Below are 15,796 nucleotides of genomic sequence, written 5' to 3'. Positions count from 1 at the left end.
TTTAGGTTCGCCGCAGCTTTTTATAGCGCCAGGGACCCCCATATACTACCGCATAAAGCCCCCTGATTGCCCCCTAGTTAACCCTTTCACCTGTGATCACCATATAACTGTTACAGGTGACGCTGGTTGGTTAGTTATTTTTTTATAGTTTCAGGGCACCCGCCATTTATTACCTAATAAAGGTTTAACCCCCTGATCACCCGGCGGGTGTCATTTGTGACTAATAACTGTTAGGGCAGTTAGGGTTAGCCCCCTTTAGTTCTAAGGTACCCCCCTAACCCCCCCAATAAAGGTTTAACCCCGTGATCACCCCCCGTCGCCAGTGTCACTAAGGCTGGGTTCACATTGCAGCGGTTTGAGAACGGATGTGATTCGCACCGCACTGCAGTGCAAATCACATCCGATCTCTGTGCGATTCGAGTTCAGCCATTCGCCGCACCCGCCGCAAATTCGCACGGGACCCTTTTTTTGGCCCGCAGCAGAATCGGATCGCATGGGTGTTCACACCATGCGATCCGAGTTTGCAGATCGCACTGCGATATGCGAACTGATCTGGGGGTGTCAGTAACATTTCACTGACACTCCCAGCAGTTCGCATAGGGCAGTGTGAACTGCCGCCGGGAGGCAATGCGATGCGGGAACCCGCCGCGCATTCGTGGCGTTCCCGCATCGCTCCAGTGTGAACCCAGCCTAATAAGCGATCGTTTTTCTGATCGCTGTATTAGTGTCACAGGTGACGCTAGTTAGGCAGGTAGGTATTTAGGTTCGCCGCAGCTTTTTATAGCGCCAGGGACCCCCATATACTACCGCATAAAGCCCCCTGATTGCCCCCTAGTTAACCCTTTCACCAGTGATCACCATATAACTGTTACAGGTGACGCTGGTTGGTTAGTTATTTTTTTATAGTTTCAGGGCACCCGCCATTTATTACCTAGTCTCACTAGTGTACCCCTAAATTTAGGGGTGTCTACTTTCCAAAATGGGGTCATTTGGGGGGGGTTTGTGCCATCTTGGCATTTTATGGCCTTCAAAACTGTAACGCCCTTAGAAAGCCTGAAGGCGGTGCTTGGTTTTCGGGGCCCCGTACGCGGCTAGGCTCCCAAAAAGTCCCACATATGTGGTATCCCCGTACTCAGGAGAAGCAGCAGAATTTATTTTGGGGTGTCATTTCACATATGCCCATGGCATGCGTGAGCAATATATCATTTAGTGACAACTTTGTGAAAAAAAAAAAAAAAAAAAAAGTTTGTAATTTTCCCGCAACTTGTGGCAAAATATAAAATATTCCATGGACTCAACATGCCTCTCAGCAAATAGCTTGGGGTGTCTACTTTCTAAAATGGGGTCATTTGTGGGGGTTTTGTGCCATCTTGGCATTTTATGGCCTTCAAAACTGTAATAGGTAGTGAGAAGTGAACTCAAAAATTTACGCCCTTAGAAAGCCTGAAGGCGGTGCTTGGTTTTCGGGGCCCCGTACGCGGCTAGGCTCCCAAAAAGTCCCACATATGTGGTATTCCCGTACTCAGGAGAAGCAGCAGAATTTATTTTGGGGTGTCATTTCACATACGCCCATAGCATGTGTGAGCAATATATCATTTAGTGACAACTTTGTGTAAAAAAAAAAAAAAAAAATTTTTTTTTTGTCATTATTCAATCGCTTGAGGCAAAAAAATAAAATATTCAATGGGCTCAACATGCCTCTTATCAATTTCCTTAGGGGGTCTACTTTCCAAAATGGGGTCATTTGGGGGGGTTTTGTACTGCCCTGTCATTTTAGCACCTCAAGAAATGAGATAGGCAGTCGTAAACTAAAAGCTGCGTAAATTGCAGAAAACGTACCTTAGTTTGTAGATGTGACAACTTTTGCGCAAACCAATAAATATACAATTATTGACTTTTTTTTACCAAAGACATGTGGCTGAATACATTTTGGCCTAAATGTATGACTAAAATTGAGTTTATTGGATTTTTCTAATAACAAAAAGTAGAAAATATCATTTTTTTTTCAAAATTTGCGGTCTTTTTACGTTTATATTGCAAAAAATAAAAATCGCAGAGGCAATCAAATACCATCAAAAGAAAGCTCTATTTGTGGGAAGAAAAGGACGCAAATTTTGTTTGGGTACAACATTGCATGACCGCGCAATTACCAGTTAAAGCAGCGCAGTGCCAAAGTGTAAAAAGACCTCTGGTCATTTACCAGCAAAATGGTCCGGTCTGAAAGTGGTTAAAGTTGAGATAACAGACCTGGAAAGCCCACGCTTCTTCAGAATGTGGGTTTCAATAGCCAAGCCATTAAATTAATCGTTCGTAAAAGTAGGATGGAATATCGGCCCCTGAGATAGCAGGTCTGGCCTTAGTGGGAGAGGCCAAGGACCCTCCACTGCCATATTAACGATCTCTGCGTTCCATGACCTTCTGAGCCATGGTGGTGCTACCAGAATTACTGGCTCTCTTTCCAGTTTCATCCTGCAAATTCGAGGCAGCAACTGAATCGGGGGGGGGAAGTGTAGATCAGTGAAAACTGATCCCACGGGGTTACCAGCGCATCTGTTCCATATGCAAGTGGATCCCTTGTTCTGGACACAAAGTTGACCAACTTCATGTTGAATCTGGACACTAGAAGATCTATGTCTGGAGTCCCCCATCTTTGGCAAACAGCCCGAAACACTTTGGGGTGAATAGACCATTCCGCTGAGAATAACTGCTGGCGACTTAGATAGTCTGCCTGCCAATTTTCTACTCCTGGAATGAAAACTGACAATAAGGATGGGACATTCCTTTCTGACCAAGTTAGGATATGGTTCACCTCTCTCTGAGCTGAGAGACTTTTGGTGCCCCCTTGGTGATTGATATAGGCCACAGCCGTGGCATTGTCGGATTGAATCCGGACTGGACAATTTTTTTGTTTTGACCACTGTCCCTGGACAGTCATCTCCTCTAGTACCGCTCCCCAGCCTGAGAGGCTGGCATCTGTCGTTACTACTTTTCAGATTATTGGTCTGAAGGATTTTCCCTTCAGCAAATTCTGGCTTTGAGACACTCTTGGGGACCAGGGCCGGATTAACATAGGGGCTATTGGAGCTGCAGCTCCAGGCCCCTTTCTCAAGATAGGCCCATTTGCCCAAAAAAAAAAAAAATCAATTTTTTTTTTTTTAAAGATAGACTTGTACGAGGATTGTAGCTCGGGGATCAGTCACAGAGACCCCATATTTGGGAAGTAGGTAGCTAAAGACCCACTCCAGCACTGGTTAAAATATGGGGCTGCTATCATCTATGGATACTGTCATAAGCTACATACAGTGCGGTCAGTATAAATACAAGCTGGAACACTCTGCAGCAGACTCAGAGGATGAACTCACATAGCTTATAATAATTATTTTTATATTACTTATGATAATTAACCCCTTGCCACCCAGGCCCATTCTGAGACTTCTCTCCTACATGTAAAAATCATCATTTTTTTTATGCTACAAAATTACTCAGAACCCTCAAGCATTATATATTGTTTTAGCAGAGACCCTATGGAATAAAATGGTGGTCTTTGCAATGTTACACGATATTTGCGCAGCAATTTTTCAAACGTTTCATTCATTAAAAAAAAAACGCTAAAGTTAGCACGATTTTTTGTTGTGTACTAAGCGATGCTTTACATTTTTTTACAGGTTACATGTTTAGAGTTACAGAGGAGGTCTAGTGCTAGAATTATTGCTCTCGCTCCAAGGATGGTGGCGTGTGTAACCTGTGTGTATCTGGCTCTGATACTAACCAGTGCCTACCCAGGGACTGACTAGTATCTCTCCCCAGCCTGTCCCCACACACCCTCTCACCTGCTGACCTGTGAATGGGGCGATCACTCCCGCAGTGTTATTGTGTTCTGCCAGTGAATACAATGATTAGTGTTGCTAACTATAGCTGGCAGCACTGATTGTTTTGGGGAAAACTTGACAGGCTGGTTGTACTCAAGTCGGTTAATAGGTTGACTTGTGTAAAACCAGCTAGCCCATACATAGATCGACTATGGCTGGTCTCTGCTTAATTGGTGTAATTTCAATCCATGTATGGCCAGCTTAACCACTACGCAGCCCCTAAACATCCTTCCACAAACCTTTCCATTTTTCCTTCCCAGATTACTTCATCCTCCTCTCCTATACATAGTGCCCGCTGTCATACCCTCCACACTCCTCTCCTGTACATACTACTCACTGTCATACCCTCCATCCTCCTCTCCTATACATAGTGCCCACTGTCATACTCTCCACAATTCTCTCCTATACATAGTGCCCACTGTCATACCTCCAATACTTCTCTCCTATACATAGTGCCCACTGTCATACCCTCCACACTCCTCTCCTGTACATACTACTCACTGTCATACCCTCCATACGCCTCTCCTATACATAGTGCCCACCGTCATACCCTCCCTCCACACTCCTCTCCTGTAATTACTGCTTACTGTCCTACTCTCCACACTTCTCTCCTGTACATAGGGCCCACTGTCATACCCTCCACACTCCTGTAGATATTGCTCACTGTCATACCCTCCACACTCTTCTCTTCTACATAGTGCCCAATGTCATACCCCCTACACTCCTCTGCTGTGCATACTGCCCACTGTCATACCCTACACACTCCTCTCCTGTACACAGTGCCTTCTGCCATACCCTCTGCACTCCTCTCATGTACATACTGCCCACTGTTAGACCCTCCACATTCCTCTCCCTCACCTGCACATACTTCCCACTTTTATACCATTCATACTCCTCCCCTATGCCTCTTACCCACAAAAACTGTTCTTTAAAATTATACTGAATATCCTCAATGTTACCAGCTCTAGAATGGGCACACTTTTGTTAGTTCAACTAAAGGAAATCTCACAGTCCTCATATTTGTTCTGCCCCATTATTAGTACTTATTTAATTTTGTAATTACTATTGTGATGTATAGAGGAACACGGGGGATGTCAGCTACTCCAGATATAGCACTTGTAAAAAAAGCGTCCCTGAAAATATTTTTGAAATGTTGACAACTATGCACTTAGGCACTGCCCAAGGGCCACAGGTAGGGGGCCCCATGACAGGCGCCTGTGATATTAAAGCGGTAGTAAACTTTTCTAACATTACTACTTTTTAGAGGTCCTGGGGTAGGTTATGCCACAATGTACAATTATGCCCAGCATATTAGCACATTAGGGTACACTTACCTGTCAGACTGAGCCCTCCAGTGCTGTGCTGTGATCAATCTGGCGGGGCCCGAGCACTTCCATCTTCACCTGGTCTTCCTTCTGGGTTCTGTGCCTTCGGACACTTGCCTTGGCCAGGCTGCTTTGATGTCATTCCCACACATGCTCATATGCATCCTCTCTCTCTCTCATCCCCCCCTTTCTCTCTCATCCTCCCTCCCTTACCCCTCACACCTCTTTCATTCCCTTTCTCCCTCTCTCTCTCTAATTTAATTTGTTATAACAAAAATAGTTTGCATTTTTGTTTATTTATTGTTTATTAAAGGCCCCACAAAAATCTTCAGCACCAGGCCCACGAAGTTCTTAATCTGGCCCTGTTGGGGACAGCCGCATTGGCAAGTCCAAAGCTTGGATCGTCTTATTCCAAGCAGAAAGGATTCTGTTTTGCAACAGTCTTGAATGGAACTGGGCATAGGGGACTGCTTCAAATAAGGCTACCATCTTTCCTAATAACCTCATGCAAAGGCGAATTAAAGTATTTGTTTTTGACCTGACCATCCGTACCGGTTCTTGTATGAAGCCGATCTTTGCTGGAGGCAAGAACACCCTTTTCTGGGCTGTATCTATGATCAGGCCTAAGTAATCCAGCCTACTTACTGGTTTTGAGGAAGACTTCTCTAGGTTGAGGATTCAACCAAGACTTTCCAGGTAACTGGTTGTAATGCGTACAATTTGCCTTAAGCGAGTCACTGACTGGTCTATTAACAATAGATCGTCTAGGTATGCCAACACAGTTATGCCCTGTGCCCTCATCCTGGCTAGAGGTGTGGCCAGTATTTTTGTGAATACCCATGGTGCTGTGGCTAGCCCGAAGGGTAAGGCCGCAAACTGAAAGTGCAGCTGTTCCACTTCAAATCGCAGAAACCTTTGGTGAGCGGGAAATATAGGGACATGCAGATATGCGTCCCTGATGTCCATGGATGCCAGAAGTTCTCCGCCTTGTAGGATGGAGACCACTGACCTGATCGAATTTTTAGGTAGCGATTTCGATTTTTTAGATCCAGAATGGGCACGAGTCAACAAATCAGTTCAATGCTTGAAACAGGGATTGTGTTTTCCCTGGATCCTTGGGAACGTTTGATCTCAGAAAGATGGTGGAAACTCCCGAAACTCTAGTCTATATCCTAGAGAGTCACTGTGGAGAGAGCCCATTGGTCCGGAGTTTCTCTTTGCCAGACTTCTGCGAAATGCAGAAGTCTTCCCCCCACCGTGGTGAGGGGAGACGCCTCTTCATGAAGAGGTCTTCGTATTCAGCTTTGTAGTCTTGTGGCTCCAGGTCTTCCTTTGAGCCTGGGCCTGACCCTGCGATTTTCCTCTGGAATTTGACGGTGGAAGCCTTCGCCACTGCCTAGAAGCAGATGTGCTTGGCACAGGAGAGAAAGTTTGTTTGAACGAAGGACAGTTATACCTTTTTTGACTGTAATATATTATATATATATATATATATATATATATATATATATATATATATATATATATATATATATATATATATATATATATATATATATATATATATATATAGTTTTTTTTTTTTTTTTTTAAGTACTCTTTCCACTGGAAATTGTTTTGATGTATTTACCAAAATCATCGCCAAATAGTCACTCCCCATGAAATGGGAAACTAGACAGTAAGTTTTTTCAGGATGCTTTGGCAGACCAACCCTTTGGCCAAAGGGTCCTACGCATGTGTACTAGCACAAGTGCAAGGAGAGACGCCTGGTGAATAGAATCCTTCATAGCATCTATGGCAAAACATAATGCTTTTGGTAAATCGGCCAATTCACTGGCCTGTTGTGCAGGGAGCTCGTTAAAGGACCTCTGTGAACTGGTCTTTTAAGGGCTGACAGATGCCTATAGCTGCAATTGCAGGCTGAGCAACAGTACCTGCTAAATAAAGGATTTTAACAGGAATTCCAAATTTATCTGTTGGATCCTTTAGCATTTGTGCATTGTCCACTGGACAAGTTAAACTTTTATTCACACTGGAAATCACAGCATCTACTGCTGGAACTTTCCATTTCTTGGTGAATTTTTCCTCCATAGGATAGAGGACCGTGAATCTCTTTGGAGGAAGAAAATGCTTATCCGGATAATCCCATTCGGTATAAATAAGCTTCTCTAGTAATGTGTGGACTGGAAACGTATGCACTTGTGAAGGTTTCAAGGAACCCAATGAAGAAACCAGATTTTCAGCTGACTCTGTTAGTGGAAGCATGAAAGTGGAGCAAACCATGTCCGTAAGGATTTGTACTGGATTGTGAAGGTGAAGCTTCAACTTTTGTTTCCTCCGCAGAGAGGTAAATCGGTTTGTTTTTCCCGACCGTTTGAGGGTAATAACTCATCCTGTCCCCACTGTTCCCCTGGTAAGGGGTTTGGAGTGGGAGAGGGATCTAGCAAGCTTTTTATTCTCTTTAATGGAGGATGCGATTAATGCCGCTAATCTTCCTTCTAAGTTCTGCAGGGCAGAGGAAAATGCATCTTCAGTCACGTATACAGGGGGCTGAAGTGTGACCTTGAAGCCATAGTGCAAAGCGCAAAAAGGTACTCCAAGAACTGTTCTATTTATTTGAACAATAGTAGGAAAAAACAGCGGTAACATAGAATGATCTAATGCTAAATACGTTTTTTCCTGTACTGCAAATGCCTGTGTAAACCCCTCATGTGCACCAGCGCTTCCGTGTCCTGTATCAGCCCTGCTTTAGCTGCTCTAATAGACACTGTTTCCCAGAGTATCAGCTCTAAGCTTTTTAAGGTGCGAGCCTGATTGTCTATGCACCACGCCCTTTCCTGTGCTTTAGCAAGATTCACCTCAGAGGGGAGGGGGGATTTACACTGCCTTTTTATCAGCTTTTCAGATTTAGGCTTATTTAAACATAACATGTATCCCTATCCACTCAGTTTCCCCATTTAGGGGGATAGGAGACCCCCCACCCCCAGCTGCTGAGACACACGCTGTATTAGCACTGATTTAAACAGGGTCTAGAGACACTATTACTCCCTCTAGAGGAGTTAAGGCATTTTACAATATAATTAAAAGACAAGTCATAGGTGGACTTTGCAGTTCCTATGCTTTCCTCTTACCTTTTCCTCCCTGCAGGATACTGCTGTAAACAGACAGATCCAAACTTCATCACAGCGGGCAGCGTGGTTAAACCTTCAAAAAGACTGGAGCCCTTTTAATAGGGGTTCCACTCCTTTGGACCATGTATAGCATCTCTCAGGACAGCTTTAGGTAATGTAGCAAGACCAAAAAGAGTCCTGGTTCCTAGGGTCCAGCCCTCAAAGAGGAGCGTTACAGGCAAAACCACGTTCTTCAATTCGAGGCCCGGGTACCGTCCTGGAGCTGCAGTGGTGGGATGGATCCGGTTGTAGAGGCTTTTTAAATCCAGCATGGATCCCTCCTGGAGCTCCGTAGAGCACATCTTAACTTGTGCCAACACCTTTAAACACTGGCGAAAAAAACAGAGGTACTTCTGGAAGGAGGAGGGGTTATATAGGGGATTAAACTTCCAGTATTGGGTGTGCCAGTGTCAACACCTGAAGGTAGCTATAACCCACTAATACTTAAGGCTCTGTGTCCTATGATGTACGATAAAGAAACAGGAGAGGTGACAGGACAAGATCTGCTGCCAGGGAAACACAAAAGAGTTAAACTTACAAGGATAAAAGGTCCTATATCCCCAATATTCTCTCCTTTCTCCCTCATGGGCAGCCTGTAAAACTTCTGTCAGCCTTCATTCTCTAACTGAGCCAAGACATACAATCAAGGCTGTAAATGCACATATTTTACATTTAGGAAAGTGCCAGTTTGAGACCAAGGAGAAGGACTTTCCAATAAGGAAGTGACTGTTCTGGGCTTCAGGAACAGGAGAAATTTACAGCACACATTAATTTTGTTAGCATATTAATGTGGAATGTATGTTCTTTTGGTAAAGAACATTAATTGTTATTAAACTGCTAGGAGTAAAATTCGGCTTTAAAGTGGTGTTCCGGATGCAATTATTTTTTTTTTTTAAGTCAGCAGCTACAAACACTGTAGCTGCTGACTTTTAATAAGGACACTTACCTGTCCAGCGAGTCCATGATGTCGGCCGCCCAAGGGGGATCCAGAGGGTTTGTAAAAGCTTTGTTTTTTTTGTATTCTAAATAGGTTCCTTTAAGCTAGTGCATTGTTGGTTCACTTACCTTTTCCTTCTATATCCATTCTAAATGTTCCCCCCCCCCTTGTCTAAATTTCTCACTTCCTGTTTCTCCTCAGTAAGCTTCACACCACCATCCGAGCGGTGTTTAGTCAGCTAGAACAGCTTACTGAGGAGGAACAGGAAGTGAGAAATTTAGACAAAGAAAAAAAAAAAACATTTAGAAGGGAAATCGAAGGAAAATGTAAGTGAACCAACAATGCACTAGCTTAAAAGGAACCTATTTAAAAAATAAAAAACAAACCTTTACAACCCCTTTAAGCAGTCTGTTATACGATTTTATTTGGTGCCTATACAAACATATGCATATAAAACCCTATTTAGCCAGCGCTCATTATATTTTCTAGAAGGAGCTTACTCCAAGTTTATATCCTTTTTCTTGTCTTTGCACAAATTAACCAGCCATTCTCTTTACACAATTTGCCATCATGCTAAACAGAACACAAAATGTTCCCTTTTCATAAATTTTTTAAACACAACATTCTCGTGTGCGTTTTCCTTCCCCGCACCTAACGCGATAATGTGTGTAGTAGAATCCAGCATGTAAATCACTAGAAAGCGATACTTTTCCAGCATAGTTACATTGTCAACACAGATCAGCTATAGATACTACTGGTCTCTATCGACCTCTGGATAGCCTGGCACTCCAGTGAGCACTAGAGGGACAGAGCAGAGAGCTGATGACTGACAGTCACTGCTTTGCGCTCAGTGAAGATTGAGAACTAAGCAATGTCAGTGGTCACGCGATTGCCTTGTTCTTGGGCTTACAGACATCGAGGGGCAGCTGCAAAATTGGATCAATGCTGCAGCCACATAGGCGAGTATGACTATTTATACTCCCACACTTCTCTTAATTTTGGGGGTATGTTTTAGATGGTCTTAAAAGGGTCTCACTTTTTCTCCAAGGGGGCTATTTATAGCAGACTGCTCACAGTTGCATATCAAAAAAAAAAAAAAAAAGCACACCGCAGTGTGGAGTATCCAATGCGTCACTGATTTCTCTTTGCTTAATGCTGCAGAAAGAACTTAGATCATGTTAATTGCGCTCCACTTTCTTCAGATTTCTGAAACGTTCAAAGAGCAATGCACATTTGTAATGCACCCCCCCCCCCCTCTCAAAAACAGTAGTTAGAAGGTCGAATTGCTGCTTTACGTATGGAACACCAAGTTTAAAATCCATTCTGTTTTCTACCAACCTAAAAGAGGCCTTACAGTTGACAAGGTGCTTCCTTTCCGATCCAAATGTACGTATTTTTTAAGGGCGCCACACATGGGCCGAATATCAGGTGGCATGCAAACGGTTTAATAGTAACCAGCCAACATTCGGCCTGTGTGTACGGCAGCCTGACAGAAGCTTCTGTTGAAGGGGCATGACCAACTTATGTGTTGTGCTACATAAATAGGGCCTTGGCATTTGTAACAGGTAAGGTTGCCTTCTGACCACATTTGTACAAACACAGTGGTTTGATGCAACACTACTGCTGCCAATGCCCGATATATCTCCCTGTAAACCCTTTGGTCAGGTAGACAAAGCACCCCCCCCCCCCATATATATGACTGGAGTTATAGACAGTCCTAACAGACCTTTTTACATTTCCCAGCCAGGACCTGAATTGAATATCTGTGGGATGACCTGAACAGGGCTGTGCACAGGAGATTCCCTCAAAATCTGACAGATTTGGAGTACTTTTACAAGGAAGAGTGGACAAGTTTCCCAAGGCCAAGTGTACCATGCAGTTAAGACTCTCACCCCACAAGGCTGATTTCTGTAATAACATTTTTAATACGCAAAATGTGTACTGCGGGCGAGCAGCCGTTACAGGCAAAGCAACATACTGGTATGTCGCTGCCTACTTCCAGGTTTAGGGTACGTGCAACCCCCACCCGGCTCCCGCTGTGATTGTGCACAGCGGGAGCCTATCAGCAAGTCCCAGCCAAAGATTCATAGCCAGGACATGCTGATCGGCTGTGTACGTTCACAGCCCAAAGCTCTGTGTTGACATTCGACACAGAACTCTGTACACAGGGAAAGATCTCAGTTTCTCATCTCTGCAAAGCGGGAAGAGAAACTTAGAAGGCATTAGTAAAAAGCAGCACACTGTACACACATTGTTAGGCACATATTTAACCCCTTGATCACCCTAGATGTTAACCCCTTGCCAGCCAGTGTAGTTTTAGCACCAATTACTGTCAATTAATCAGTTAGTTTCAGTATCACAGTCCTTTTTAGGTCACTGATCGCCACCATGCATAGTAAAAAACACATTAAAATTCCAGATTATATACCATTTTTTTTTTTTGTTTCTTTTAAAAAACAAAACATTTTGGGCAAAATTTATGAAAAATATATATATTTATGTTTTATAGCAGTAGTTAAAAAATATTGTTTCAAAAATTTTCCACCTTTTTCCGCAAAAAATCCAGCGGCAATCGAATACTACCAAAAGAAATCTCAATTTGTACAAAAAAAAAATATCAAAATTTTGTTTGGGTACAAATTTGCTAAAGTAGCGCAGGGCTCAATAGCTCCATACACACAAAAAATAAATAATGACCATACATTCTGTTCAACATGGTACTTGCCATGGATATTGACATTGTCATTGATTGTTTCTCTACTATTTTCCCTAATAAATCCCCAAATCGATGTACTTACTGTGTAATGCATGTTGAGGGTGTCCCCTTTACGAGATTTAATGGGGCAATTTTCCACCCTTTTCTTCACCCCAATTTGTAACTTTTTGCTGCCTTCTTTACAAAAAGCTGGGGGTAGCAGGGATACTGCAAGTAGGCACCACAAAGGTGTAAGTAACATGGCGTTCATGATGGCGGCAAGATGAACCCCTGCAGTTAAAAGTCACACACAGTTCTATGCCCTGCAAAGGTTCAATAAAAAAAAAAAAAAAAAAAAAAAAACACACACATTAGTAAAAACGACATTTTGTTCTAGAAATTCACAACGATAGGGGAATATGACATGCTTGAACACAAGGATGTGATCACACTAATGTAAATGCATAAGAGGGCACAATATATTCATTCACAATGCTATGTACAGATACCTGTGGAAACGGGCATGCAGCAAACCCTGGGTAAGAGACAGGGAACAAGAACTGCATAACAGGAAATATTTGTAGAGATGTCTTTTCACGGTTATCACCTCCGATAAGGGAAATAGTAATCTCATACAAATCACAGGCTAGTTAGCATTGCTGCCCCCTGTCGACATGGAAGTGCAGATACTGCGACATAAAATAGTGCTGAACAAATGTGTTAGTGGGATCTTCTTTCACGATAGATGACAAGATGCACCACGCAAGGGAATTTACTGTCGCCAGTATTATACAGCCGATGGCACTTACCTTGATTGTTGGATCTGTTCATAGAGTAAAACAGGTAGATTTCATGTGTCGCCAAAAAAAGCAACAGCACCAATTTAGTTTATCAAAATGATTCCCTCCCTGCCCCATTTAAAGCACACGGCACAGCCCTGATGTACCCCTTCCTGTGTTGGGGACCCTTTAAAAAAGGCAAAATATTTTCAAAGCCCCAAACACATGATTAAAAAAAAAAAAAAAAAAAAAAAAAAACACATCAGCATGCAGTATACAGCACCTCCTTATAGCACCTGGATTTAGCACCTTAAATAGAAAAAGGAAAGCAGCACCAGTAATCAGTTTATTGCAGTGAGTCAGAGTGCACCCCAAAGTGTCATATTCCCCCCCACAAGGTGACAGATTAAACAAGTAACTTCCCCTGACACCCTCCCCTACCCCAGCCCACTGAAACACAGACACACACAACACGCACACATAACAGTTCAATGCCTCCCCCCAACTGCTGAGGTATATCACCACCCTTTCTTTCTCACAACTCCCCTTTATCAGAAACCCCTGGCTTTGCACTGTGGGGACCCCATTTTGCATTGTCTGTCACAAAATATGCCCCCTTTTGTTTTCTTGGCTCTCTGGGAACCCATACATCCTCCTCCTCTAACTGCCATGCAGAACCCTGTTTTCCTGCCTCTTGGTTTCTCAGGACCCACACATCACCTCCCGAAACTCTCTGCCCTCCTCCCCTTCTCCCAGATCCCCTTCTTGTCCATTCCCTTAAAACCCACACATCCTGTTGTTTCTGCCGTTCTGCTCTCGCCTCTCCTCGGCATCCTAAAATCTGAGATTTTGTCACCCTTTGGTGGCCAGATACAGCACGGCAAGAGCCAGCCCAACCCTGCCACCAGTTCACCCATTCTTGCAGCTCAGGTGTGTCTACCACTCTCCCCCCTTTCTTAGTGAGAGGTTCAGGGATATCTCCATCACTTCTATTATGTTCATCTGATCTCTCCCCTACACGAAGGGTGCTGCTTAAAGAATAACCAGAGTCTTTGGACCTCTTATTCATGATATCATTTTCATCATGAGTGGTGGCTTCAGTGTCCCCTAAATACAGATGGAGGCACCAACACCATCTGCCAACTTCCTCGCTATCCTCAACATGTAATGGCTTAGCATGAGAAGGTGAGGAGCAAACCCAGGTCTCAGGCTCTATATGTTGGTTGCTTAAAGGGTTGAAGTTCTTGTCCTCCATCTCACAGTTGCAGTCCCTTTCGTACTTTCCTAAATCATAGGTAACCTCTCTGCAGGTGCCATGATAATTGCCCTGCTCCATTTCGGCTCCTTCTCCAGACCCGCTGGAACCATTGCCTGGACTCCTGAATTCTGAACGGTAGCAACTATAGAATTCAGAAGATCCCCCGTAATCTGCCTTGCTCTCTAGATCATCTCTATGGCTCTTCATACCCTCCAGAAGCCCATTCTTTTCCTTAGGAGAGAAGAGCGCTTCCCTGGACTCCAGGCAGTCACAGCCTTGCGGTGTTGCTTTGCTCCAATTACTTTCAGTCCCCATGTCAACTGATCTAAGTTCTTTCTCTGGGAGCCTGTAGGTTGCCTCTGTTTTACATCTGCCCAGAACACAAGGACTTCCTTCTCCTCCAGCATCTGGCTGGCTATCCTCCTCTTCCACACTCAGCCCCCTATACAGCTCCTGGAAGCTAGTCTCCTCCATCCTCTGGTCACCATCTGGCCCACTCTGGTCCTTGCACGCTCCATTTGCTTTACTTCTCTTTTTTTCTTTGACTCCTTTGTTTTTCCTTTGCCTTTTCTGAAATATCTGCATATCGAGGTGGCTTTTCTCTGCCCCGGGTCTGTCTGCTTCCTCCTGATCTCTATGATCTGTGCCATGGCACCCTGCCCTGTGCTCCTTCACCTCTATGGCATGGCTCCCACACTGCAGAGCCTCTGGGGGGTCTAGGTCTTCCCTCCCGGGTGCTCTCTCCCCATCATTGCTGATCTCCCCCAACCTACACTCCCTGGTCATGTCCTGGGGGTCCTGATCCCTACCACCCCCCTCCAGGGAGGTCACCTGATCACTGTCCTCCCCCCAATACCTCTCCTCACTGGTGCAGCTCCTGCTGAGCCCCTGGCAGGCCTTCTCCTCCTGCTGGGAACCGCTACGGACTATGTAGGCGCTGATTGTCTCCATAGAGCCCCGTTCTGAGGACCTCGGACTGCGCTCATCACTCATGCCTTCTTCCTGCGGGTCCCTGGCCTCATCGTCCTCCTCCTCCTCAGCCCCCTGACCGTACCCGCCATTGCCACCCCCTTCCTCCCTCTGTTCCTGGGGGCCCCTCCGCCCCAGCAGCAGATCCTGAGGGCCCCTGATAACGTCCCATGTCACCCTGGCTCCTCCCCGGTATCTTCTCCTCTCCCTCCCCCGTGCCCCAGCACCCCGTTCTTCCCCCGGTCTCCTCATCCAACCCCCTTTCCCGGGACTCCTCTCCTGCCCTCACCTCTCCCCTGATCTGTCTGCACGCCGCCGCTTCACACCGACTCAACCCCTCTTCCGCATCCGTGTACGTCACCGGCCCGCCGCCCCAATCAGGGCGCTACTGGCGCTCACCGGCGGTCGCCCATTGGCTGATACCTCTGTCATTGTCAAGTGATCAGAGGCCACGTCGGGACAGAAGGATGAAAACCAACAAAGAGGAGGGGAGCGCCCTGAACCCCCTTCCATCGGATCCGCAAGGCAGTCTGAAGGGTGAACATCAGAAAACACAATTTAATAAAAAAAACTAAAATCCATAGAGGTATATTATTGGATCAGGAAAGAAGGAGATTTATGAAGAATTGTAAGCTGGTGGTAAAATGCTGACACCCCTGAAATGTTGAGTAAGTGGTACATTCCTGTGTCTAGACTGCTAAACCAAGCAAAACAATGCAAGCCGTCAGAGAGGAGCATGCTGCATGGAGATAGATTCTATAAATATATCTGAAGCACTCAGAGTGCCGATCAAT

General features: G+C 44.8%; 1 protein-coding gene across 2 annotated transcripts in view; it reads right to left on the bottom strand.

Annotated features, from left to right (window-relative positions):
* The window catches only part of FKBP2 (FKBP prolyl isomerase 2), a 58,211-nt gene extending 42,771 nt beyond the window's left edge, over positions 1–15,440 (bottom strand). Inside the window, exons 1-2 of one of the 2 annotated variants that reach the window (XM_077455788.1) lie at positions 15,292–15,440; positions 12,100–12,319 (exon numbers count right to left, since the gene is read on the bottom strand). In XM_077455788.1, coding sequence (XP_077311914.1) covers positions 12,100–12,267 — 168 coding nt within the window. In that variant the 5' untranslated portion in view covers positions 12,268–12,319; positions 15,292–15,440. Of the gene's footprint in view, positions 1–12,099; positions 12,320–13,058; positions 13,082–15,291 lie in introns of those variants that run through there. The other variant, XM_077455789.1, reaches the window with a different exon arrangement.
* Between the last annotated feature and the right edge of the window lie 356 nt (positions 15,441–15,796).

The sequence above is a fragment of the Lithobates pipiens genome, unplaced genomic scaffold, assembly GCF_037356315.1.
Source record: "Lithobates pipiens isolate NorthernLeopardFrog02 unplaced genomic scaffold, aLitPip1_a1.2 Scaffold_10, whole genome shotgun sequence".
Lineage (NCBI taxonomy): Eukaryota > Metazoa > Chordata > Amphibia > Anura > Ranidae > Lithobates > Lithobates pipiens.
The sequence above is the reverse complement of the archived record's forward strand: the minus strand, read 5'-3'. Positions and strand labels throughout refer to the sequence as shown.